General features: G+C 40.4%; 1 protein-coding gene across 3 annotated transcripts in view; it reads left to right on the forward strand.

Moving 5' to 3' along the window:
• The window catches only part of LOC129717547 (homeotic protein ocelliless), a 72,971-nt gene that overhangs the window by 43,920 nt on the left and 2,389 nt on the right, over window positions 1-26,662 (forward strand). For 2 of the 3 annotated variants that reach the window (XM_055667531.1, XM_055667530.1), the window contains exons 2-3: window positions 3,460-3,764; window positions 17,371-17,525. In XM_055667531.1, the coding sequence (XP_055523506.1) occupies window positions 3,581-3,764; window positions 17,371-17,525 (339 nt within the window). In that variant the 5' untranslated portion in view covers window positions 3,460-3,580. The remainder of the gene's footprint in view (window positions 1-3,459; window positions 3,765-17,370; window positions 17,526-26,662) is intronic. The other variant, XM_055667532.1, reaches the window with a different exon arrangement.

Genomic DNA, 26,662 nt, shown 5'->3' on the forward strand with positions numbered 1-26,662 from the left:
GATGAAATTTGCAATGGCTAGGGTATTATACACACAGCTGGATCTGATCTGATGGTAATCCTTTAGTAGTTCTCAAGCGATGTGGTGAAGCAGCAATGTAAATTTTCTGAACGTTGGAAAAAAGGTGAATAACTACAAACTTAATGCAATTCGTGTCTCGCTGTGTACGAGCCATGGGTTGGCTTTTCGAACTAATGCTATTAACCTGGACTAGAAGGCTACGTTCGATGAAGTGGACCACGGGATACTGTCTGATAAAATACTTAGGCTCGGTATGGCATTGGATTCTGTACGCTGGTTTAAGTCAGATTTGACTGACCGTAGAGTTACTGTGGAAGTACAACCTGTTGTTCCGCTTTTCCAATATGTCAAAAGTTCCTCAAGGTAGTAATCTGTGTTCGCTACTCTCTCGCTGCCCGCTCTTTTATGCTACGATACGAAATTGTTTGTGTCATTGCATCGAGCTACAGAAATACCTGGACACGCTTGTGAGTTGGTGTTGAACGAACTGCTTAATGCTGAGTACATATAAATGCAACACAATTTTAATCTCTTAATAGAAGGCTTAGAAGAATTAACAAATTCTATAGTAAACCAGCATCTTCTCCGAGTAGAGTGTATAAGAGATCTCGGCGCAATTTTTCAACGCGAACTGACCTTTAAAAACCATTATGACAGCATTATCACCGAGGCTACCCGACATCTTAGATTTATATTCAAGATTGTTGATGAATTCAGTGGTTCGTTGTGCTCAAAATTACTGTATTTTTCCTCGTGTTAGAGACCAGTTCTGCAATATGAAGTCCTTTCCATGCAAATTGGTTACACAGAATGGAAATGGAGTAGAAAAAAATTCATCCGCTATGGTCTTTGCCTTCTCCCATGGCGGGATCCGTAAAACTTACTACCGTACGAAAAGTGCTGCCGACATTTTAGTATTCAACCATTAGAACTTCGACGACAAATAACAAATATTTACGGGCCACATCGACTGTCCAAGTATTTTGACCCAGGTCAATTTATACGCTCCTGAAAGACCATTACGTCACAGGAACTTTCTTTATTTGGAACCGGGCAGCCGACTTGATGGTTCCCACGATCCGATTTGCGCCATATGCCACCGCTTCAATCAGTTTTATGAGTTATTTGACTAACATATGTCGATCAACGCATTTCGTCAGCGAATTATTGATGTTTTACGAACTATCTGACTGTATTTTTAATATGACTAATCATAAGACTCATCATTGTCAGATGAATATTGATTGTGAAATAAATGAATCATATGACATGACAACTCATATAACATATTTAGAAGAAGTCAGTGAGTGTTTTTTTTTAAATTGCAACTATGACCAAAATCCGCTACACATATACAGTAGTTTGACGTTTTCCACAACTCGATAATACTATTCGTTAATAGCGGTACATTCCTAGTAAATCCTCTCTGCTGAAGATTTTGAACTCGTTTCAGAAAATTAATTACAGTTCATTCACAAATATTGGAACGTCTAAAGTAAGACGCAGCCGCACAAGCGCAAGTTGCAACACGCAACAGCGTTTTAAACTGTAGCGTGACTGAAAGCATAATCATGTTTACCAACGTCATGTTCGTCTATCATACGGAATAGAATCTCTGTGTCTTGCGAAACTATGGGATTGATATAACTCATATAAAAAGAGAAGTTATTACTTGCTATCACACTTGAATACAACAAAAAAAAGTAATGTAACAAGCAGCTTCACGCAGTTTTACGTCAACTTGCGGTCGTGGTATTGCACTCACCTGCCCGAATTGTACCTTTGTTATACTAAATCAAAGGTTATAAATTAAATTATAATATATCCGGTCGAAAAATTTATTCCGCTTATACTCAAAAATACAATTTGGAAAACCTATCTCGACTTATTCCAATTCATTAATCCAATCTAAATATTTACACACCAATCGATCTTTATTTGCAGCCGTATCGAATGTTGGCTACCGGCCAACCGGATAAAACGATTCTCGTTTCTAACGTTTTGTCAACCGCTGAATATTTCTAACCAAACCAGCAAACCCGGCGGCAGCTGTTTTCGCTGCAAAGGTGCACCGAGCCGATCTAAATTATGAAATAAACCAACTCATATTTTTTATTGTGTTCACCGGATCAATTGTTCTGGCTCGACCGACTGGTCGCCACAGAACTAACAACAAGTTTCCTCTGTCAAAGGGCTCAATAAAACCGAATTTCCAACGTTCGACCGCTTTCCACCGGCCGGAGAAAGCTGACAGCAAACTCGCGTGTAGATATTAGCTGGAATATTAAAAATCTATAACCACAATTGCTCACATATATCAGCTGAAGCTGATGATTATTGAGGCTTAGGAATGCTTTTTCCTTCCACTCGGCCTCGCTCATTTGTTCTATCTGGCTTTGACCAACCCCGGTTTCGGGTGCTGGTCTGGTGTGAAGGAGAACGGCAAAATAGTGACAAATATTCTATAAATTTTCGGTGCTTTTTAATGGATTATTTATGTTGCTGTCCGTCGTCGTGTTCTTCAACGTCGGTCACCAGTTCCAACACGCGGACCGCTTGTTTTGCGGTTCGTTCTCCTATCTCTCAACTAGGTTCGTCTCTTACGGTTATCACATTTTTCACTTCTTCTTGTCAGTCTGCTTGTCTGCTGCCAGTTATAGAAAGGTTATGTTATTTTGAAAACTCACATTCCTAAGGATCCCCGGGCATTGATCCTTCGGTTTCAGAAGAAGTAAAAAAACCAACATCCAAACAAACTGCTCTACACTCATTGATCGCTGAGCAGCCCTTGCAAGCGCTTATTATCGTTACACGCATGTTTGTCGACCTTTTCGGGAATGTTTTCCCCCTCGTTCGACCTTCTTGTCGTCGGGCTCATCATTGAGGCAGTCTCGGTTAACATGCGCACTGAAAACAAACAACGGGAGTCCGGCATGCAATCATCGGAACAGAACTAACGCCCGAAGCGAGGGAAGGGATAATCCGATCCTGGGGATCGACAAAACCCCTGAATGGGTCGAGATCGAAATTAGGTTGCTCATTGTCCTTTTCAGTTGTGTTTCGTTTTTTTTTGCTCTATCTTATCCTGATTGCAAGGCCCCCGGTAAGCCGGGTGTGCGTGTGAGGATGGGTGAAGTGCACTGGCGGGATTAGAAAATTAGTTGATCTTCAGCCGAACGCTTCTTTCGGGAGAGAGCTCAATTCGGTAGCAAGGAGGCGTAAAATTGTGCGCTTTTGTTCGGGGATTTTCCTTCGTTCGCTCATCGCCGATCGCACAGGCATTTGGCAGAAGTTTAATTTTTCGCACTCGTTGGTGGTATACCGTAAAGTTCGAGAGTCTAGGTGAAAGTTTCTGAAGTGCCGACTGTCGACCACCGGCAATCGAGATCCGACCGTAGATAACTGAAACTAATATTAGGCTTTATTTTCTTTTTGCAGCCCCGGAAATCCTACGTCGCCCGCTAGCTTCGGCTCACCGGTGGACCATTCGTCACTTCAGCAACAGCAACAGCAGCATCAAAAAATTAGCACCGTGGCGCTACACTCGACCGAGGCCCTGATGGCGGGCTTTCTCAAATCGACCGAACTGGGGCCGCACGGTCCGCACGGATACGGCGGCTCGCACCATCCCCATCACGGTCATCCGCACGGACCGCTGCCGCCCGGAATGCCTATGACATCGCTAGCCCCGTTCGGTTTACCCCACGGGCTCGATGCCGTAGGGTTCCCGCAAGGTATGTGGGGTAAATATTCGCTTTTTTCTTCTACTTGTTCATCTGCTAGCTGGTAAGCGCGGCCTGTACGATCAACGAATGGCTCGACGGCGATCGGGTTGCTTGTGTCACTGTGTGCGTGGGTGGCGGGGTGAACTAGCGAGGGGGGACCACTGTGTTACGCTGGGTTGCCGGTTGTCGTGGCTAAAAGTAGTGAAAAGCGGCTTCGGGGAATGTCTAGAAATGGTATGACTGGCAGAAAATCCATACCGAATCGTTTTAGAAACAATTGTTACCAGTGAGCTGATGCCTAGGGTTCAAACTGGAAAAATAAGATAGATTATAACTGTTTCCTCGCAAGTACTGGTAATAAAATGATTATTATTATTATTAAATATCTTCCATTCTAATAAAAAAAACATTCGCGATTTCATTCCAGTTAGGGACCATCCACATACCACGTGGACAGATTTTTAACGATTTTGACCCCCCCCCCCTTCCCCCTCCGTGGACAACTGCCCATATAAATTCTAAAATAAATGTATGGACCGTGGACCCCCCCCCCCCCCAAAGCTGTCCACGTGGTATGTGGATGGCCCTTTACTAGTATGTGAGCGCCATTAGGATTCAAGATGGCGAACGGAGACTAACCAATGCGCGGAAAGATACGTAAATTTTTACCCAAATCAAAAGCCGGTTATTCCGAATTCAGCCTTCGCCGTTTAAAAACTGTTGACCACTTAAAATAGATAGCTTTTTATTCATTGACGAATAGCTAAGTCTTCACAGAAATCAAAACAATTGCTTTCCAAAGAAACCGCTAGTACTGAAACCCTACCTGCTAATCACTAGCGGCATTAGCTCATTGGGATGCGTTTTCCCCCTAGTTGTATCAGCCAATCCCAGCCAATCACTACTTCTACCGACAACCCAGTGGCAACCGTGGGACACCTTAGAGCGAAAATGCCGCTGGCAACCCGCGATGATTCGATTCGGTAGTCACAAAATTGTGAAGAGGATTAAGCCGCCGATCGTTGCTCTCGCCTACTTATTATAATCTTGAAGTTAACCCCCCTCCCCACCCCTTCGACAGTGACCCAACCCGATTGACGGTAGAGAAAGAGAAAAAAAACTAGTAGCACTACACGATTCGTTAATTATACAGTAAGACCGCAAAGATTGATATGTAATATACATTAGTTCTGTAGAGATCCTCAATAGCCTTATAGAGCAGTAGAGTTGCTTATCTGAAACTGAAACCCGCGTGTACACGCAGACGGACAAGCTGTCCATCGGCAGAGCATCGGATCACGCTCCGGTGACTTCGCTGACAATAATTCATCTGTCATTTCGGGCTAAAAGCATTCTCCCGATCCGGTCGTCGTCATCGTGACGAGGGGTCGCCCAGAGCATTCGGGCGGCTTTCGCATCGCATTGCATCGTGCCGCGCTCTGGAAGAAGATCACTTTCTGATAGGTCGATGACGGCTGTTTCACCCGGTACCCTATCTCACCACCACCGCCGCCGGCTCAAGTCGCCATGTTATGAAATTGTTCACACGATCTGGCGAGAGATAGTTGCGTTAATTTTTCGTTAATTCCATCGGAGATCCGTCGGCCGTCGGCGGCGGCTCAACACAAACCGTATCAACTTTCAACTACCGTGCAGTTTTAATTGATCCACCCGGAGTGAACGTGGAGAGGGGTACGGGTAAACGGGGCTGGGAAGTTTTGCGAATTCCTGTCTTCGGTAGCCGCGGACGCAAGTTGGCTGATGAGTTTGAGTTTGATTCGATTTTGATGATTCCGGACTGGCTGGCTCCCACGGCGGCTTCCAGTGTCGTTGCTTGAGGATTTTTGGTTTTAGCAGCGGCGTCGGCGGCGGCTTTCGACGAATCAAAAGAAAATGGCGACGGTAGTCGTGTTCGTGCCTAATTACGGTTTTCGTCGCTGACGTTTTCTACTCATCGAGTTAATGGAAGTTGAATGTAACATCGAATTCGAATTAGCTGCTTTAAACGAAATCCTGACTGCTGTGGATTAATTAGTCGGTTTTCAGTGCTGTTTCGAAAGATGGAAACTTTTATTGACTTGTCATGTTTAGCGATTGACTGTCTTTAATTACCGTAAAAAAATGGTGTAAAGTCTTAATAAAATTCGCCAAAAGTGAGTTCTAGGAATGCCAAGCAATTTCGATCACTCCAAAGTGATTTTTTTGTTCCATCAAGTTTCGAAACATTCGCTCTGATCAGACAACTCTTCCCTACCCGACAAACATGCAGCAAAACAAATAACACGGAATAGCTTGCCGTGCAGCTTCGGGACACGCCAAAGGTCGCCAAACGGCAGCACTATCCTGGTGGCAGCCGGTCGGGAAGGAGGGAAAAGGGTACGCCGTACGACGACGGGTGGAGAGCTCTCAGCGCACGGAGAAGAGACCATAAATTGCCAACATCGTAAAAAGCAACCACTCTTGGCACGTCCTTGCCGCTACAATACAGGCCTCCCTCCATTACTTCTGCCTGCTAGTCGACTGCTTCGGTAGATAGCATCACCATAAAATATAAATGACGTTTCTCTTGCGACTCTTGGACCGGATCCGACCGTTGTCGCCGTTGTTACCGCACCCGGCACATTGGGGGTAAGCTGCGGTGAGGCAGAAAAAATGGCGGTTCGCTCGTGCGTTCGCCACAACTGTGCAAGGGTCCTCGGGAATAGGTCCATGCTGCCGCTGCTCCGCCAGCCGAACCCCCTTCCCAGTTTCTCGTTAGTTACTGTTGTAGTGTGCGTAGCCCGATGTTGTTGTTGTTACTGTTGTTTTTGCTGCGGGGGAAGAATCTTTCGTACCCTAACCGTACCACACATCCATCGCCCGTGGGAGGGGAATATTTTGGTTGCCACCCCAGTAAGCGGTTTATCTTTCTGCTTGCAGGCTTCCCTCGGTGATGATAATGCACAGAGGATGCCTGTTCTTTTCGAGTGTTTTTCCTTCTGCGACTCTCGGCTTGTGATTTCGAAACTAAAAGACTCTGCATGAGTGGAAGCCGTTTTGTGCGCCTCCTTGGAAGGCAGGAGGGGTGCTTGTGGGGCTGGAGAAATGTGCACCACTGTACACGAATGCTCCGGCAAACAATGGTGCAGCTCGAAATGGGGTAGAGAAGTCCTTTTGTAGAGCCGAACAAAACTACCGTTACTAAGGGTTACTTTGAGTGTATGCAGTATGAAGTAGTTTTGTTCGCTTAGCAGAAATTAGTAAAATTATTCTCGAATCAAGCGGTAGAGTTTTCCCGAACAAATGTCACTTAGAGCTAAACAATGTGGTTTGAAAAAGAGTTGAAGTATTTACCGGCTCACAGAGCCGTAAACCCCACGCTGTGCAGCTAATGCAGAAATACTGCACGATAAGACGACTGAAGTGTAAACATACTTTGATAACCGCTTGCTCTATTCTGTTGAACAGAAACCATTATTAGTAAATATATTTCACGGATCTGGCCTTTTCAGCCGTTCGAAATCATGTCACGAACAAAGCCTGACTGATAGCCCGAATAAAAGTTAATTCTCCGGTTTCCCCCGGCACCGGCGTGGCGACACTAAAAATTAGAAACCATTTATTAAAACCCGATTTAATGGGCCGTGGTTTGCTGTCGACGACGGTCACAATTGCACCGGCACGATCGATCAGCTGGGTACCGATATTTCTTCCACCATTATACGCGCTGTAAATCCGCTGAAACAACAACCAGAAGCAGCAACACCGAAGAGAACACAAAAAGTAAAATAATAAAAAAAGAAACATTGCGCCATTCGTACGAGAGCTACCTCGCTACACTCTCGCACTATCATAAATCAGCATTATCCTTTTGAACGGCGACGGTGGCGGCGACACCGTCGTCGTCGTCGAAGCCTGACACTTTTTCCCCTTTTTTCGGGTCCGAGTACCCTTGCGAAAAGTGACAATTTTCCGATAGTTTTTTTTCTATTTTCGTTCCGATCGAATAGGAACCCTTCCCGCTTTCAACAGTGAACGCCTCACTGAATAGTACCATATTGCTTTTGGATTTGGAATTTTCACTTTTGATGAGCGAGCGAAACCGGGTGACAGTTACAATTTGTCACCGATCCTGGGCTGTTGTTGCAGCCGAGGGTTCGCGCTCGGATCACAGTGGGACGTCCGTCTGTTTTGTCTCGTCGGTCGGAGGGTTACTGCTGAATTTATTCCAAATCACGCCTCGCTGCTGCCGTGTTACACTAGGGTCCGGGATGCCAGAAACAAAGAAAAACACTGAAAAGCATCCATTGCTACGAACATTCAACCAGATGGGCGATCGTGATCGACACAAAGAAATATAGCGAAGCAGTCGCTGTATATGTGTGCATGCATTTGTTAACACAAAGCTGTCACTCAACAGATGCGCCGAACGAATCACGGTCGGTTGTGTGTTTGGCAGCTGAAGCACGAATATGTGCTTGGTATGCCACTGTCAACGTCGTTGGGTGGCGCCATTTTGGTGGATATTTGCTGAAAGCAAGTTTTCGGGCTCAACACACGACTAACACAGTTGTGTTGTACAATCTTTGTCCTAGAAAATAGTAGCTTTTTGTAATGAAACTGTTGCAAAATATTACACACGTATAGCAGGATATCTTTTCTGATGGATAACTTATATTTGAAGCGAGAAATAATGTTTGTAGGAGCCATTTTTACGAATGACTTCAACTTGATGCAATATCATGGACAAAACCACTGTTTCAAGAGTCACATTTGAGCTCCCGCATAATCAATAACCAAAAAACTTACTTAACAACTAGTTCGGGATATAGTCACAACTGGGTGGGTTATCGTTAAACGATCTGCATTATCATCCGTTTATGGTTATTGATTATGCGGGATATGTTGTTAAATTGAAAATTGACACGGGATATGAAAAGAATAAACCAGAGGTTCTCAACCGGATTCAGATCCGGAGAACAGGCTGGCCGCTCGATAATTTCGTCGTCTTCTCAGCAAACCACTGTTTCACCAGCTTTAAGTTGTGGATTATCTTGCTGATAATCGAAGTTTTGATCCATCAAAGCCTCGCCGTGTTCAATTAAACTTATTTTTAGCATTTTTACATGGTGCTCAGACATCATTTTTGTTGTAATCTCTTGCCAACGGAAGCTTTCTTTCAAAAGGGAAAAATTCTCCGGCACATCGCTGTATCACCTTCAAAATTTCTGCTCAACTTGACTCCGGGTCATTACGCAAATCGTGCCAACAGTACTACCAACCATCTGGTTCATCAAGGTTAAGCTTTTTACATTAGAGAAAAAAGTGACGTTTTTCCACTCATCGGTCCAAAATCTGTACTTCTCTGCGAATTTGAAGCGATTCTGTTTATGTCAACTTAGGCTTTAAAAGCCATTTATATGTACGACTCCAAGTTTGAACTGCTTGAGAGTACTTGTTTTACGCGGCATGTAGTTATCGCAAGTTCCAATTCTGCTCGAATTTGAAATGCTGTTCGTTTGGTTCACTGCAATTACACGAATTCTATACTTATCCTTCGTAGAACGCTCACTTTTATACGCCATTTTTCAGGGAATTTCTTCCAACCGTAAGTGCGCCATGAATTTTCCGCCCAATCTCTTTGTTAGAGAAGCCTGAAACGTGGTAGGTTTTGATTTTCACCTTTTCATCAAACGTAAGATATTACAATCCACTCGTATTGGAATAATTGCACAGGAAAAACCGATCTCTCTCTCTCTCTCTCCCTAGTAAACAAACTTTGAGACTCAATTACTGACACTAAACGACACACAACATAAAAACTGCATGTTGTTTCCAACAAAATCAGCACATCGCACTGAATGTCCATTGTTGTTTAATATGTCTGTAAAATCAAATCGAATATAAAATTCTGAACGCTTCTAAAGCTTCTTGAAATTTTTGTAACAGTGGTTAATACCTTTGAAATATTTTTTTGAGTTAATAGAAACTTACCGCGAAATGAAACGGGGCTCTCAGCTGATAAAAAAATCGATAATGGATTTGTGTGAACTCAAACCACCAAAAAAATTACGTCAACTTTACAGAAAAAGTTAAACGAAAAAGACCCACGAGCCATTCATGTAGATTTTGAGCGAAAGTATTCAACTGGTCACGGAAATTTGTATCTAGTATAGCCATTAGAAGTACAAAAGTTTAGAACATTTACCAAAATAATTTAGTTGTGAATAGTCTGTCAGAGTCGATAAACAGGACCTGTCTAAATGAAGAAGATTTCGATGTTACATACCCTACTGAACCTAACCTATTGGTAAATGATAAGGTTTATCAAAGTAGTATGCTTATGATAGTCAGGCAGGAGGAGTTTCAATGCACTCATTCCTTTAGTTCTCGCCATCGCCGATCGGTAGAAGTATGACTGACTTTTCAGTCATATTTTAAAACATTTCTTTAAATGTTTGAACACTACAGACTTAGGACACTTCCCGACCATGTGTCTACTTTAAATATCTCTTACCAGTGCTGATAAAAACAGTTCACAATCAAAAATCTTCGAAAACTACAATCAATCTTTTTCAATTTCCACTTCCAATGAACGAACACTCTTTTTTTGATACACTGCAACGAATTGTCATACTCTGATGAAATATTTCACGCACATCGCTCAAGGTTACGCAATAAAAATGGCTGAATGATTGAATCAGTCTGTTGTTGTTCACTGTTGTTGTTTGTTTTAATCACTTTTAAAATGTGAAATAATTAAACAATGTCGTGCAAAAGATCTGATCCTTGCTTGTGAAGCATTTACTGATAGCTTCGTTGAAGATTGTCTCGGTTTTGATCTGGCTACATGATCACTTTTACGAGGAAGAATAAAACGTTGTTGAAAAAAGCATTGACACTTTAAATACAAACGTTATTTTTTACAATATCCATTATGGGACTGGTATGCGATTAATCTTTAGATGGGACAAACTGACATGATATTTTTTGAAAATTTAGCAAAACAAGTTATATTATTTTCCACATTTATTTTAAAAAAGCATTGACGATTTCAACCAACGATGGCCATAGCTCAAAATCGACGAAATTGTGGATGAAACTGATAGGAGAACTGTTCCATTATTCGTCTCAGCCCATATATCATCTCATACAACATGAAAACACAATTGAAAATAGGAAAAAACGCATATTTTTTAACTAAACCAATTTGCTAATCCACGGAATGGATTCTTCTTAGTTCACTTTAGATTTCTCATAAAGTAAAATCCTCAAAAACTCACCTAAAAGCTCTAAATTTGATATTATAGTTAGGTATCTGCACTCGAAAACTCATTTATTTCAATCACCTACCTCAGAAAACAAAATCCGCACATTGCTCTACGCGGCTACAACGGGACTCGTTCAGCAGTCAACCAAAGTTTTTTTCATCACTAGCGGACCGCTTTTTATTAAAATCACTAAACAAAATCACTCACTTCCCCAAAAGTATTACTATATTACCAAAGTTCACATCAATGGACAACGTAATTCTAATTCCCTAACAAAAAAAAAATAAAAGAATACCTACTTTAATCTTTGAAATGTTCACCTCAAATTTCCAAAAACAAGCTTGAAAGCTTGACAGCACTGCAGTGGTTACCTTGGTTACCAGTTTTGAACGTAAACAACTACAGCAGATATTTTGAACGTAAACAACTACAGCAGATAGCAGATATCGGTCTGCGGTTACGTTCTTTCATGATAATGTGATTCATTCATGATTAACAGTGTGATGAATATGGGGGCGTCTTGAGATGAATAATTGAGCAGTGATTTAAGTGTTGAGATGGATATGAAAGCGTTGTGAAAAATGGTTTGTTTTACAAAATTTAGATTAAATCTAGCTAAGTTTACTAAATATACAACGCTGGGCGATTTCATAGAAGCACGTAAGCGGTTTTTGTTTATTTGTTCAATGTTTTCGTGAAAATTTGGTATCTAATCCGGGCATTCTTCGTGAATATCGGCTTAATGAGATGAATAATGGAACAGTTCCCCTATGTGTTTCATGGCAGTTTAGTAAAGCGAAAATGAAAATCAAACAGCAAGCGAAACGCCAACAAAGATCCTTGCTGGAGCTGATTGCTCTCGGAGTATCAAACTATACAGTTTTTTTTTGTAAGGGGAATAAAATTACGTTGTCCAATGGTGTGAACTTTTGTAATAATAAACACTGTACAGTACCTTGAATATACAAAAACTAACTGTAAACACAACAAAACTAAGAAAAATAAACTTTCAGAAGGAAGTTTTCACTGCAACTGACGGATGATTTGATTTTTTTTTATGAATAATGGGAAAACGAAGTAAGAGAGATCAAAAATGGCATGATAGTGAAATATTTGCTTGCCACGGTACAACTAACGTTTATGATAGATATTTTCCATAGCGCTGAAAAATATCAACCCTGTTTTTTACCAGTGTCACACATAAAACTTTCATAAGACACCTTTTTGCTTCTATATGTTATAATAAAATGAACATGAAATGAGATCCTACTTTTCAATAATTATTGCAACAACAAATGTATAAACGATATTAGGAAGAATCTTCGTCTTCAGAAGGATCACAGATAACAGACATCCAAGCTAATTTCGTTCATGTGTAAAAAGATGCAACGGTTTTTTAGCATGTCACAATTCGCAGTAAGAACTCTTAGTAGTCCATGATTTGATAACATCGACAAGGGTTGCCGTTTTTCGAAGTAGAAATTTTGAGCAGTCGTAATTTGTACATAATCGACAATTTATTCCATCCCAGTTTATATTTGCGATAAATTCGTATGTTTTACTGTTGATTTGAAAAAAAAAAAACACAAACCTTACAAAATCAGTGTTATATCGTTGCAAAATCTGTGAGAACTTTCATGCGTCTGGCTGCTTTGACTATAATCAAGTGATGCCATCACTAAAGTGATTAAAGTCGCAAGTTGCATAAACATGGCGTTAGCATTCCAAAAGAGTAAGAATTTGAAATTTCACACGCGATTGTTGGAGTTTTTTGTTCTAGCTTGGATGTCTGTTATCAATGGTAAGATTTATGTCACTGTTATCTCTTCGAATCCCAAATAAAGTGCTTAAAATCAGTTCGAAACAGAAAAAAAATACAAGATTACTATTTTATCAAAATGTTTAAGGTATTTATTTTTCCTGTGTGGACTCGTCACTGCGACCATAGATTAGATCTATTGTGATATTGCTCAGGTGTTTTCTGTACTCCACACTTCATATTATTGGCAGTATCACTATTGAAGTAAGTGATACGCTTATCATTCATATCCGTGCTTGTGTGTAATTTTTACCTTTTCGTTTCAAGCTTACTGCTCTACTATACCGAGTCTCTGTCCATCCTAACAATATCGCCACAATTCCCTGGAGAGAATTTTCATATGTTACTCACACCAGTTTTATTAGAATAGGGACTTATTTTTGTTAGAAGGAGAGTCAACAGGGGTACTGTAGAATTCAGATTGAAGGAAGGGTACGTGGTGGGGAGCCTGAGAATAAACTCATGTTAAAGTCATTTGATAATTAAATGGCCTGACTCTACTAAGATTTGAACCCACGATCAACCGCTTATTAAAGCGGACTCTGTAACTTTGCGGCTACGAAGCTCCTATTTTAGGTAACAAAATTGATAGAAAAGTTAAAAAAAAAAACTACCCATTTTCGAGCATAGTTCGCCCCTACGATTACCTTCTCGCGTATTCAATAACCATTAAACGTGCTTAAAAACTAATTCGGAATATAGTCCAAAAGACAAATTCTGCAGAACAAAGAATAATTTTAAAAAGCGCAGTCAACACCATACGAAATGTTATAACAAATGTATGGATGATGAATAAATTAAACTTGACACGGTGAATTTCTTCAAATATTTTTTAATAAAAGTGACAGCTTGTTTTTTGTACGTTTTTTAGAAGGGAAGGGGGGGTGTTATCCAATGCTACGTATAATTTTAGGGGGCTGAAATTTTCTGCATTCCGAGTGAAGGGAAACCGAAATCCGCGCAAAAAAATACCGCATAAATTCCGGAATCCGAGTATAAAAACGGTGTAAATTCCGGAACCCACGTAAAATAAGCCGCGTAAAAAAAATGCGTAAAAATCGACCTTAGTGTACCGCTAATTCGACGTTTAAGAGCACTGCGCTCTGTAATCAACTTAGGTCCTTTTGAAAAGTGACTCTGAAATTGATTGCGTTTCACTGAAGCATGCGTTTTGCAAAGCTACTTTTGCAGTAAAATATGCTTATAATTTGAAGTAATGTTAACGTTTTAACGCCCTTTTGGGGAGGTGCGTAGCCGCTTTGTCAAGTGGATGATCGTGGGTTCGAATCTCAGTAGAATCAAGCCATTGGATGCCAAAAAGGACTTAAGCATCGGTTTATTCTCAGGCACCTCACAACTTCCCCTTCTTCTACACTGAAATCTATAATACCTTCGCGTGACTTCCTCCTAACAAAGGATAAGTCCCACTCTTTAAAAAAAACTGGTTAGAAGGACGCACGATAGAACTCCTCCAGAGAATTATGATTGGCGATATTTGGCAGGAGGTAGGAGGCTCAGTATAGTAGAGTCGAGAGCGTGTAAAAAGAAGGATAAAATGACTTTACACACAAGCACGGATAAAACAATAATAATAAGCATGCCACTTCTCAATAGCGGTATTGACAACAATAGACGTGCGGGATACTGCATACATCCGGACATAGATTAACGATTCTGGTCGCAGTGAGAAAAAAAAAAGTTTTCCTTTGCTTCCATTTAAATTGAGCGAAATGAAATAAGCGTTTCAATGGCCAAATTTTTAACGAAACTTTTAAAACCCTGCATTGCTAATGAGGTGAAAATTTTCTCTAGTTTCTCGTACATACATTCATCAAGTTGACTATATTCTTGGAGCATTGGAGCACGTCTTATGTTGTACTGTTTTTATTAGGATTGTTATTTATTCCTACAACACTAATTAACACAGATCTCATCCCAGGACTAAAAACGTCGCTTTTACGTTTGCTTACGGGAAAACTTCATTAGGGTCTTTGAAAATATCACGCATTTTCGAGCTTTCCAGGAGCACCACCATTGACAGGCATGGTTAGAAAGCTATAATCTTTCTTTTTTTTCAGTTTGAGTCAGCGTATTTTTTTGAGATATTTTAATAGTATCTTTTTTCGCCTTTATTCAGAAACTAGAACAGACTTAATTGAAAGTTGAGTGTAGACTGAAGTGACTCGTTAAAGTTCTATTGCGGGATATCAATTGCAAGAATAATTCCGGGGGTGGAGGGGTGTTGTGGATTCTGGTTAATGCCGAAATATTGTGAGATATACACTAAAGGTACGTTTTACGTGCTTTTTTGAGTTTTTTATGTAGCGTGTAATTCTACCCGGATTTCGGAACTCGATGGTTCTTTTATTTGTATTTCAAAATTTATGCCGGTGTGGATTTGGGAGTTTATGCGTTTTGTTACGTTAATTTCGCAGAAAAATTAATTTTGATGCTACGTTTTTAAATATTTTTTATGTCAAATTTCCACTTGCTTTTCAGTTGATTTTTCGTGCGGATTTTGAAATTTACGCGGACTCAGGCATTAAAAGCGGCTCAAATGGTCAAAAATTACATATAATTATTCGCAACAGTCGTTTTTTATTTACAGTGTTGTTTTCTTCTGCATGAAGAACGTTCGGTTTTATTTTCATGAACTCAATGCGAGATATTTCAAACGCAACCCTGGGACTGTCCCGCGATATGTCATAAATCGAAGTTCAGATAGAGTTGTGTATGTAACTATAACCACCAGAAATTGCTCTAAATTCGAAACTTTGCTTAAAATTGCCCAAAAAGTCGGCGCAAATCGGAGAAAAATGTAAGAAATTTAGAATCAGTAAATATCTGCTCTTCAATTAAAACCTGCACACACTCCAGAAACTTACATTTCGCATACAAAATGAATATCACAAATATATCATGGCAGTGTGGCCGAATCTTATTTACAATGGTATCATCAACCAGAGTAAACAACAGGAGGTATTTTGTTATGCAACATGCAAAACAGCATCGTTCTCCGTTGAAATGTTTGTTTTGTTTTTTAATAACTGCTAAAGCTGAATGTTGTACAATTTACAAAACCGCTTCACCAGTTGGATATTCAAAATTTCATTGCGCAATTCACGTAATATTCCCCATATCTTATCTCTCCTGAGTTGGAGTCTTTCAATGAAGCTATCCCGTTTTAGAAAATGGAACGTATCCATTATTATTTTATTGCCAATTATTGCGGCAAATCGGGTATCGTTTGTTATTTAAGTACATGGGTTATGTCCGCTAGGAATCGGTTTATGAATGACAGAGTTTATTGACATCACATAAAGTTTCGATGGTGATGCGGCGGTGCACTTAATAGTGAGAGGTGCACTTTTACATTCAAAGATCTAAATTGATGATCTGTTGACACAATTCATGTTGACCATAAAATAGAAAATATTAAAAAAGAATGGAATATTTATAATTTGTGCATTCCGCGTCACAGTTATTCGCTCTTGTTTTCCCCACTCTTGGACAACTTTACAGCAGCCAAACACTTAAAAATTTTAACTACCGTCTCGCTTGCGTCAAAACACTTGGCGTTGAAAAAACGTTTCTTCCGAAAGAAAACACGCAACGTGTGTGCCAACGCCAGCGGCGGCGCCACCCTCACCCGTTCTGCTCGAGAAAAAAAACCATTTCACCCTCTTCGATTGTTTGACCCGCGTGCCGTTCGGGCCACACTATTTACATAACTTCTTCCTTGGCTGCCGCCAACCAGGAAGCACAAATCCTTGCAGTCAGCGGATAATCTGCTCAGCAACGACGAGTCACCGCCGGCGGCGGCGTCGTCCGCGATTCCGGGTGTCGTGTTTTCGTAGCAATTAATTTTTCCAGCCTAATTGAGATCTAGTGTGTGTGTGGGCTTTCCCAGACTGTGGGAAATGCGAGGGTGGCACTGTAAATATTTGCTTTTCGCACTCATCGGGCACTCTAGGCAGAGGGAGCGGAGGCGGTGGGTGTAAAACGGAAAGTCACGTGTGTCTCGCCGACTTATTTGTATGGTTTGTCTAGTGTTCAAATTGGTAATTGATATTCGAGCTGTGGAGGACGACGAAAAGAAAAACAAGGTAGAGTCCCGAGCCACATTCGGACTGGAAGTGAACCTTAAAATTGAAACCTGATAGTTTTTCCGTTCCGGTGTCCTATGCTGTGCTGTGAGTGGGCTTCCCCGAGAGCTCGAGTGTTCGTTGCTGTCTGGCATTCGTTTGGCTTTGGTCGATCGATAAAAGGACTCTTGAGTTGTGCACTTTGGGTTCGATCGTGCAGGTCGATGGCCTTGTGGAATTCAAGTAATTCACACCTTTTTTTCGATGCGTTGGTACACTGTTGATTGGTAATCTATCGTAGAAGTCAAAAAGGCCAATAAGTTTCAGTTTCAGATTTGTTTCATACATGTTAAGTATTTTAGAAAAAAAAAAATAGGCTACGATTTAGTTTTAATCAAATTGATGTACGGGTAAAAATCTTGGAATGTGTTTAATTTTTTCTTTTGTTTGCTTTTTTTCATAATTTTCAGGTGTTAATCCACGGAAGCAGCGACGAGAGCGGACCACCTTCACCCGTGCTCAGCTGGACGTCCTGGAGGGACTGTTTGGCAAGACGCGCTACCCGGATATTTTCATGCGCGAAGAGGTTGCAATCAAGATCAACCTGCCCGAATCACGAGTACAGGTTAGTAGCCCTCGAAAAAGTTTTTTTTATTTTTATTCACAATTGCCGTCGGAGGATGCTTTTTTGAAGGCCGTTGGCGGTTTGTTTGTTGAAAAACAAAAACAAACTGGAAAAAGTTAGCGCGGAAAGTGCTGAAAGCCGCCTGTAGGCGGCAGTCGGTGAGAAAATTTCCTCCGGCAAACACGTGAAACGATGGACCGAACGCGTGTGATGTTGATTTAATTTTAATTTTTAATCATTTTTTCCCGTTCTGGCCGGCGCCGGCGGCGTAGTGCTTGCAAATACCGAACAGGTTTTCGTGCGGCGGGGTGACAGAGTTTTCCATTTGCCTGCTCTCGAGTGAGTGGCTGGAGTGGGAGTCGGAAGTTTTTCCGAGAGGGTGAATAATAAAGTGATAATCGCGTGGATTTGTTATTCATGGGGAAAAGTACAGACGGATGCGAGCTGAATCTGCTGTTACCGTACCGTTGGTGGAGTGAAGAAGGGCGCGAAAGATGCGGCGGTCGTAGACGAATCTTCGCCTGGCGCTGGCCGTTTGCGAGGTATCGAATTTCACCGTCGGTTGACGAGGAAAATTAAATTTCACGAACCGTTGGAGTTCGGTAATTGAATGCGCAAGTTTTCGGGTGCGGCGTATCGAAGTTTTGGGACGAATCTTGCAAAGTTTGAAGCAAGGGAGTTTCTGGTTGGCAAGGTTGAGTAGGAATGGTATTAAAAATTGATCATTGTTTTCTGAGATGTTATCGTTTTAGAAACTGTCGCTTTGTGGTAAATTTTCTCAGTAAAAACTGAAGAGAGTGAATTTAACGAAAGTTTCCAATCAGTTTGATTAACTCTAGCTTTTGAAATTAGGTTTTTCGGCTTTGGGACGTTTTTCGTTGGTTTTAGAACAACAAATACCCAAACCACACTTGCATGGTTTCATAAATATTTCTCTCGGTTTTTGGAGACACTTTTTTTATACAGTTCCGACGTTATTGTTTTATGTGTAACAACAACATTCATTTTTCTACCACAACTATTCTGTTTTATGGTCTGGTCTGGTTCTTCACTAGCTTGATACGACTTGGTTTCATCACGGAGTTAAATTCTTCTCACGCTACTATAGGCAGTACCGAATTGGAATTCCTCTTGATGGTCTTCAAAATCTAATCACGCAGTTTTCGATCGAAAGTTCCACTCCGATGATAAGCTTGAGGCTTCTGAATCGTTGGCAATGTTTCCTCATACCGTTTGATAAGCAGTTTCAACTTTTTGCTATCCTAGATGCACACCACAATGTATTTTCCAAATGACTGTGTATAATTTTCTACCTTTTTTCGGCTTCCATGTTGTATACAAAATACAGCCGTTTAGCGGAATGTCAAAAATGTCACGAACTTCCAAATCCGTCCACCAGGAGCGTCACAATATAAGCAAAACTTTGTTCCAATTCAAAATGAAGCAAGCTTTATTGTATCGCTTTTTTCTGTCTTTTAAGCTATTGTATTTTGAATTTCCTCGATTTTTTCGAATATACGGTTGAGGTTAAACCTTTCTGTAGAATCTTTCTTAATTTGCAGTGTGATTTTAGTTAAATCTGCTAAGTGTAATTATTTTGTTTCATTTTTCCACCGTGTGTGCTAAAAAACTGTAATGTTTTGCTCTGTGGCTTCGTTACTTATATTCAACTTTTCTTGTGGTAGCGGTGGGAAATCTCTTATTATGTTTGGTCTATTTTGTGCTGATTTAATTTCTTTGGGGTATTTTCTGTTGACTTCAAAATGCAAAGTCTTGTTGTAAGCCATATCTTCTCCTATTTTATTCTGTCTATTTCTCTCGGGGCAATCTTCATGAGACACTTTGTGACTTCCACCACAATTTACGCATTTGTAAAATGTTTGTCTTACACATTTTTTTTTGTTCTAAACCTTAGTTGCAGCATCCAATTTTTCGGGTTTTTCCTCTAACATTTACAGCAAACCTTTAGAGGAAACAATTTGCGCTCATATCATAAATTAATACTTCTTTAGCAGATGCTGCCCTTTCGCAAAAAAATTGATTGTATTCGTTGGTGTAAATTTTTCCGCTCTCAAAATGAATAATTTTTAATTTCTTTTTCAGCTGCACTCAGCAGGGCAATTTGATATTCAAAATTAGATATGATGCTGATCGCAGCCTTTGTGCTGCCCCGACAGTGAGGTAATAAGGCCAACCGGCAAGCAATTTGCTTATATAAGACCGTTCGTCTGTCCCACAATCTATCAAAAGAATGTAGTTAGTCTAACCAGAAGCTTCGATTATAAAAAAGTGGTTTGAAATAGGTCCCGCCTTTTTGTCAAGTTTCGCATTCTCTCATCTACACTAGACGAAAGACTTCATGGATCGCATTTCATTATTGCAACCAGCGAAAAAAGACCTACGGTGCTCTCACACGCGCAACAATATAACCCGTATTGTGCTGCGGCTTCGAACGACAAGCGATTTCTTTTGCTCGCTGTTCCGTGTGCGGCATATTGCAATTATGCGGCTGGGGGACAAAAATTCTGTTCATGCTGATTGGTGAATCAAGTTCAAATTTTTGCTGCTGTAGAGTCGAAGAAACCATTGTTAAAGCGTTCTAACATTTTAAATAAAGTGTAATACTTTGCAATTTTCTTGCAAAGAACCATTTGGGGGGCTATTAGCTATGAATTCACATACATCAAAATACGATAACATTGATTGAACAGAACGAAAAAGCATTTTATTTTCCAAAGTCTAACACTTGAGACCTTTGAAAAAACAAAAGAAGAATCTTCAACTACTTGTTCAGCTGCTTTGAGAAGGGTAGTTTGCTGTTGGATATCCTGATCGCAACCTTTGTGATGCTCCGACCGTGGGAAAATAAGGCACTCAGACAACACACACCGTAGAAGCTGTTTTCGCACTTAGTAAATTGGTCGACCGCGGTAGATTTTAATTGCGAGGATTCAGCACAAAATGCTTGTTTGTGTTGTTGCCAAAATAAAGCAAAGCTTCATCGTGGGGAAGAAGACCGATGTCCTCAACCGGCAAATCGAAACATTTGCTGCTACCGCGCTGCTGCTGAGATATGTGACCAATCGGCAAGTGATTTGTTTAAGCCGAAAGCAAATTCGGAAAGCCAGCTGATACTAGCGCAACTCGCTACACTACTGCTAATATAGGACCACACGTCCTATATTAGCTTAAAGAGTGCTTTTCCGGCTAACTAGGTATACTATTCTGTCGACCTTTTTAGGGAAAGCCAGCAAGCGACCAATCAAGAGACGTAATTTTCGATCCAAAAAGGCTTGCTAATATTAATTAGTACAATAGTTTGCATAATTAAACAACATTTTTCCTACATTTGGGTGGATGCGTGTTTGATATTCCAATCGACTGCGACAAGAATGAAGGAAATCGGTTGAATACACCGACTTATAAGCATTTAAAAAGGACAAAATGTCGTCCCCTTTCCGGTTATAGATTGCCTTATGTGGTGGGCTAAAAACAACGAAGTTCTGTATCGAAAGAGAAGGGGACCGACTGCTTCCTTAAACTTAACTACTGTAAATTCGAATTGTTCCGTGACTATTTTCGAGTTGATCAACTGTTCTTCGGCTCTACGTTTGGCATATTTAGCACTTACCCCTGCCAACTGGCTTCATATCTTTTGATATTGAATAATATATTCCCTACTACCATAGGATATGACTGCCTTTTCGGGAATTTTAGTGTGCCGATTTCTGCTTCCGTAATGTTCTTAGCGCACTTTAAATGTAGAGACTGAGTTGACTCCCTGGAGTTCTTGGTTTATTTGTCTTTTTGTTTGCAGTCATTAGCCAGTCAGTGTATCGTAAAACGGGGTGAATAGAAATAAATCTTCTGAGCTTGAGAAATGTCATTATTAAAACTCATTATGTGAAAAAAAGTGGGAGGTTGTTTCCAAGACACGACCGCATAAATGGCGTAGAACTACGTACACTATTAACAAATGCATTGAGTGTTTCATTACCCTAGTAACAAAACTGGTTTTATCAAAGTTTTATAGCGCTTTTTTGGCTGTATTGAGCGCTATAAAACTTTGATAAAACCAATATTTTTACTTGGGTATTCTGTATGGAAATGGAATTTTGTTGTACTTTGACCTAGTTCGTGTGCTGTACTGGGACGACAGTAGAGCATTTCTAGTTTTTATAGTGTATTGAAGAATTGCCGTAAGGTATTTATCAACCTTTTCACTTATGTTTCAGGGAAAACTCCCGGTTCGCAAATTTACGGGACAAATAGAAACAACGTATATTTTCGCACAAAACTAGTAGTTTTGAGAAATGCAATCATATTTTTTATGTAAATTGATGCCTGAGACATGTTTTGTACATTCTCAGCCCATCTTGGTCAGGGTTTACGAGCAAAAAGGTCCAAAAACGTACAATAAATCTGATCCACTACACCAAGCAAGCTGTAAAAATGGTTCGTATAAAAAGTCTCAGCTATCATTAGAACCACATCCAGCGGACAGCAAAACTATTAGCCAAAAACTTACTTTTTTTTACTTTAAAAGCAATAACTGAAAATTGTACCTTTTGTAACAAATTTGTTACTTGAAAACCAATAACAAACTCCTCAGTCAAGAAATAGTATGTGTTATTTCACATATTTTGCACAAGTTACGAGATCGCAAACTTCACCACACACTTTTCACTTGTTTCTTTTAAAGCAAAAACGAAAACTTCTCCCTTTTGTAACAAATTTGTTTATTGAAAAGTAAAAACATCTCCAGTCACGAAAAACATCTCCAGTCACGACCAGGCTTCGGTCACGGTCGAACCACTTTTTACTGCGATAATCGTCTTCTTCTTCCCCTGACCCTAGCAAGGCTCGCTGTCTTAATACAGTCTTGAACAAACATGTCAAACGAGCACCGCCACCACGACGTTTTTTTCCTCAAACGTATTTTGACATTTTCTCTAGAAATGAGAACTACGCACGTTGGGTGCGGATATTTCGGAAATTATTTTCATCATTGTGCCTGTAATAATATTTATCAACATAAATACAACGAAGTAGACAGAAATAGGCCGAAACAACATCGCCAAACGAATAGCAGTGTGAATCTCTTTGATGCGCGAGTGTCGAATGACCACCCTTTTCTTTGTTCGAGAGGCGACGGTTGTTTTACATTCACGAGCGAAAGTCGACTGTGATGCACGATGAGGAAGCGAGATCAAATGAAAATGCTGACCGTTTCGAAGCCTGGTCATGACACAACACATACTACTGCATATTTTGAACATGTTACAAGTTTCTTACATCTCCAATTCCCGTGTGCGTGTACGTAACGTATACAGAATAGAAAAAAAAAATGGAAAGAGCTCTTTTTTTGTTCTTCGTTATACACTATACAAACGTTGATGATTACAAAGACTTCATCTGTAAACTGCGTTGAAGAAAAACTCAAAAATTTGCTTTTTGCAATCGGTTGCCAGCCATGTTGAACACTCATCGCTTCGTGGAAACTCGATTGGACCTGTTTCATGATACCAAACTCGTGCTCATCTAGAAAACCCGTATTCGCATTCCTGCCCTGCTCCGGGCATCCACACGATCGCAAGGTTTACGTTGATTGTGGATTGTCATTTTCTGATGATACGAGATGATTTCAGTTTTCTTGTCTCTGTTCTCCACTCCGCACACACCACAAGCACGCAAACAAGATATAACAATAATAACAGATACTACCGACATACTCAGAACGATTACCAGTGAAAGTAAACACAACGCGCCAAATTCGAACAGAAATAACCCTTTCCCGGCCTTATAAAATGAACTTCAAACTCTCATTACATATCAATTATATGCACAATTGACATAGACTGCAATACATATCAAAGATCAATCTTTTCTCTAACCATACTGAATAGTTTTATCGTGCAAATTTTCAAGTAAATTTGTTAAACTTGAATCAAAGTTTGAATGTCAGGTGATGTCATATGTGTCCGCCGGTTGGCGTACGAAACGCTGCGAACGAATGAGTCGCTTGCTCAGCCTTGCTGCGCCAAAATCAACTGCTCTACATTTTTCAATAGTACAATAGGTAACATGACAAAATCACAATTTTCTGCATTTTGGTGAACGCATAGCTAATTTTTCAATCGATTGCTGTAAGAATGAAAAAAATCCGTAGGAAACTGACTGAGTTATAAGCATTCGAGAGGCGTCGTTGTATGGAAAAAAATAAACTTGGTAGTACAAAGCCAGAACCAAGTTTTTTTTGTTTCATTCGATGCCCCATTGTATTGCATTTCAAAACAAAATTTTGATTTATTTGCTGCGTGATGCTTGACATGAATTGACAAAAACATCAACAACCCGAAAGAAATGGATCCAGATTCGAGTTCTACCAGCACAAAGTGCTACTGGACGCCGTGTCTAGATGGAGTACCGTGTCTATACGAAGAAGATCCTGAATCGGTAGAAATTCCTTTGAATCTTTCCGTTCCTAACTCTGTTAGGACTTATCCATACTTTGAGATGAAATACATGAAGTAACAAACTGAAAATTTCAGCTATTCAAACACTTTTTAACGTTTTTTTGCATCAATGAAAATGATGAAATATGCAACATTTTTTAAATAAAAGAATGAATCATTTAGTACCATTTTTCAAGATGGTATTTACACCCTCTGCCCATGTTTTGAAGGTTTTATATTCGTTCTAGACATTACAGTATTTTTGGTACTCTGCAAATTATAACGGAGAAGGATATTCACCCCGTTTAACGGTATCTACCTTACCTTTTTCCTTCGCTTTTATTTTTTCTAGATTTCAGGAACTGGTATCACATTCGTTTTACCTTCCTCACTAAATTTGTTCCATTTGACAATTGCTTCTTCCTCTGTCATGTTATCGATTAGATTCCATTATCATTTCCTTGTGAGGATCATCATCCTCCTCGTCAATGGCCATTTTTCACCTTGTATATAACTGCTCAATAACTGTTTTCGCAATATCAAAATTCTGTTGTCTAACCTTAACGAAAGGAAAACAAATAAATGTAATATCGTACGTAGACTATTATTAGCTAAATTTTCAATCAGATTTTGTTATTAACACTCTATGCACAGCTTTAAATTCATCAACTAGAAAAACACGTGGTTTGAACTGCGTGATTTTTTTATTTTTCCCCCGTTCCTGCAATTGATAATAACTTCACTTCCATCAATTCAAGTCTACTTGGATTGCGTTCACTATCGGTCGCTAGTGCCGTTGATTTCGCATGTCGGCTAGCATCATTCTGTTCAGAATTTGTTCTGTCATTTGCATTCGTTAGCAGAGATGCTAGTGGTGCAGACATGTTTCCGCTTTGAAATCTGATTGTGATTGTGTTTTGGAAAGAATCGAGAGGAAATCTATTGAAATAAAGTCTGTATGATATTGGCATGACTCTTCAGAGTGATTAAAATTACTGTTTTATTGAAACATTGCTTATTTCTGAATCATTACATATTCTACCATCCAACCAAAATTGTGGTAAAATAATTATCAAAAACCCTCTTATTTCGAATGAAGACTTAACAAACTGCTATAAAAATATGTATTAAGATTAGATAGGAACATGTGAATAAAAAACATATGACCACATACATATGATTATGACATAAATTTTCTAGAAAGTGATAACTAAGACGGAATTGCAACCATAATTAATTTTTGGGTACAATTAACATGTTGTTTCACACGTTTCGAAAATTCGACGAAACTGTAACTGCAATACGCAAGGCCCCTAGCTTCTTGTCCACATCAACCGACCAGGTTCACACGGGTGTTTTTTCTTCCCAGTAGGGGGCTTGAATCAAAACCGAAAACTTCTGCGGCGCCGACAGCGGCTGTATTTGCGCAACGGATCAATCCGTAATTGATCGAAAATCTGCTGCTAGCGACGTGGTTTGCGTGTTCTGCTCCGCTCGAACAAAAATAGGACCCCGCGTGTAATAATTGTTGGTTGTGTAAACAGCAAACCTGGGTCTGAAGGGACGAAAAGAGCAAAGATCAAAAAACGGAATGAGTTTGCGAAAAATACGTTAGGGTCTCTTCATGTTACGTGCTCTAGCTCTGTTCGGGTGAAAGGTGATAATGGACGGTCTCTCGTTCTGCCGTGTTATTAAGGACATTCCTGGAAGCGGATTTCATTTTTCTGCCAACTCATACCGAGTCCCAAGTGATGATTGATCACTGCGGACTGCCGATTGGGAACAGATTGAGCCGTAATTTTCCGGGCGTGCTGTTTGTTTTGGCAAACGCTGACAGGATCGCCATTGTTATCGAGCTTCCAAAGTTTGTTTTGCTTAATATCGGTCAGTTTGGTCAGCTGCTTATGTTCGGCTTTTGTCATCGTCCTGTTCAGTAACAATGTGATGTCACTATTTGTGCGTTGCGCGATTGTGTTCAACTGAAGCTGCAGAAGTTTCTCAGCTGCGTGTAATAATCACAATAGCTGACATGCTGGAACAGAAAAAACTTCCGCTTCGTAGTAAAGTTGTCAAATCCCCGCTCTGCCAAAGATAACAGATTATTTATGTAGCTCATCAGCAACTATTAGCAACTTCATCGAAACATAACGCCCGCAGTCCTTGGGGACTCCGGCCGACCCTCGTTGCTAGCAGCATGAGCGAAGTCACTTTTGCGGAAAAATTCCAGCTGTGCGACGAACCAACCGCAGTCCTCCGAAGTGGGGGAGGAAAAAGGAAAAGGTAATGATTTCGTAATCACGTTTTCATTACCCGAACAAATAATCCTCCAGAGGGAAAACGAAGGGCGAACAGAACAAAAAAAAAAGCGCAGGGAAATCGAAAATCTGCCGCTGTTATTGTTCCGGCGGCTTCACTCGTACTCGTACTCGGTGCGTGTGGGGGAGGAAAAAGTAATAAAATCAAATGAATTGAAACAAATCAGGACGGGCCTGGGTTTGATCCGTGTGAAGGGCGGAAAAGTCCTCCTGCCAGGTTGAATTCTTCGACCGTGTTGGATATCGGTTTGCAGCAGGGGGAGGAACTGCGGTAAACAGCGAACAAGTGCCGGGATATAGAAGATATTGAATTACTTCTGTACTTTTAAGAGTTCTTCAGACTCGACAGGAGTCGAACGGTCCGGAT

This window comes from Wyeomyia smithii, chromosome 1 (genome assembly GCF_029784165.1).
Source record: "Wyeomyia smithii strain HCP4-BCI-WySm-NY-G18 chromosome 1, ASM2978416v1, whole genome shotgun sequence".
NCBI classification, from domain to species: Eukaryota; Metazoa; Arthropoda; class Insecta; order Diptera; family Culicidae; genus Wyeomyia; species Wyeomyia smithii.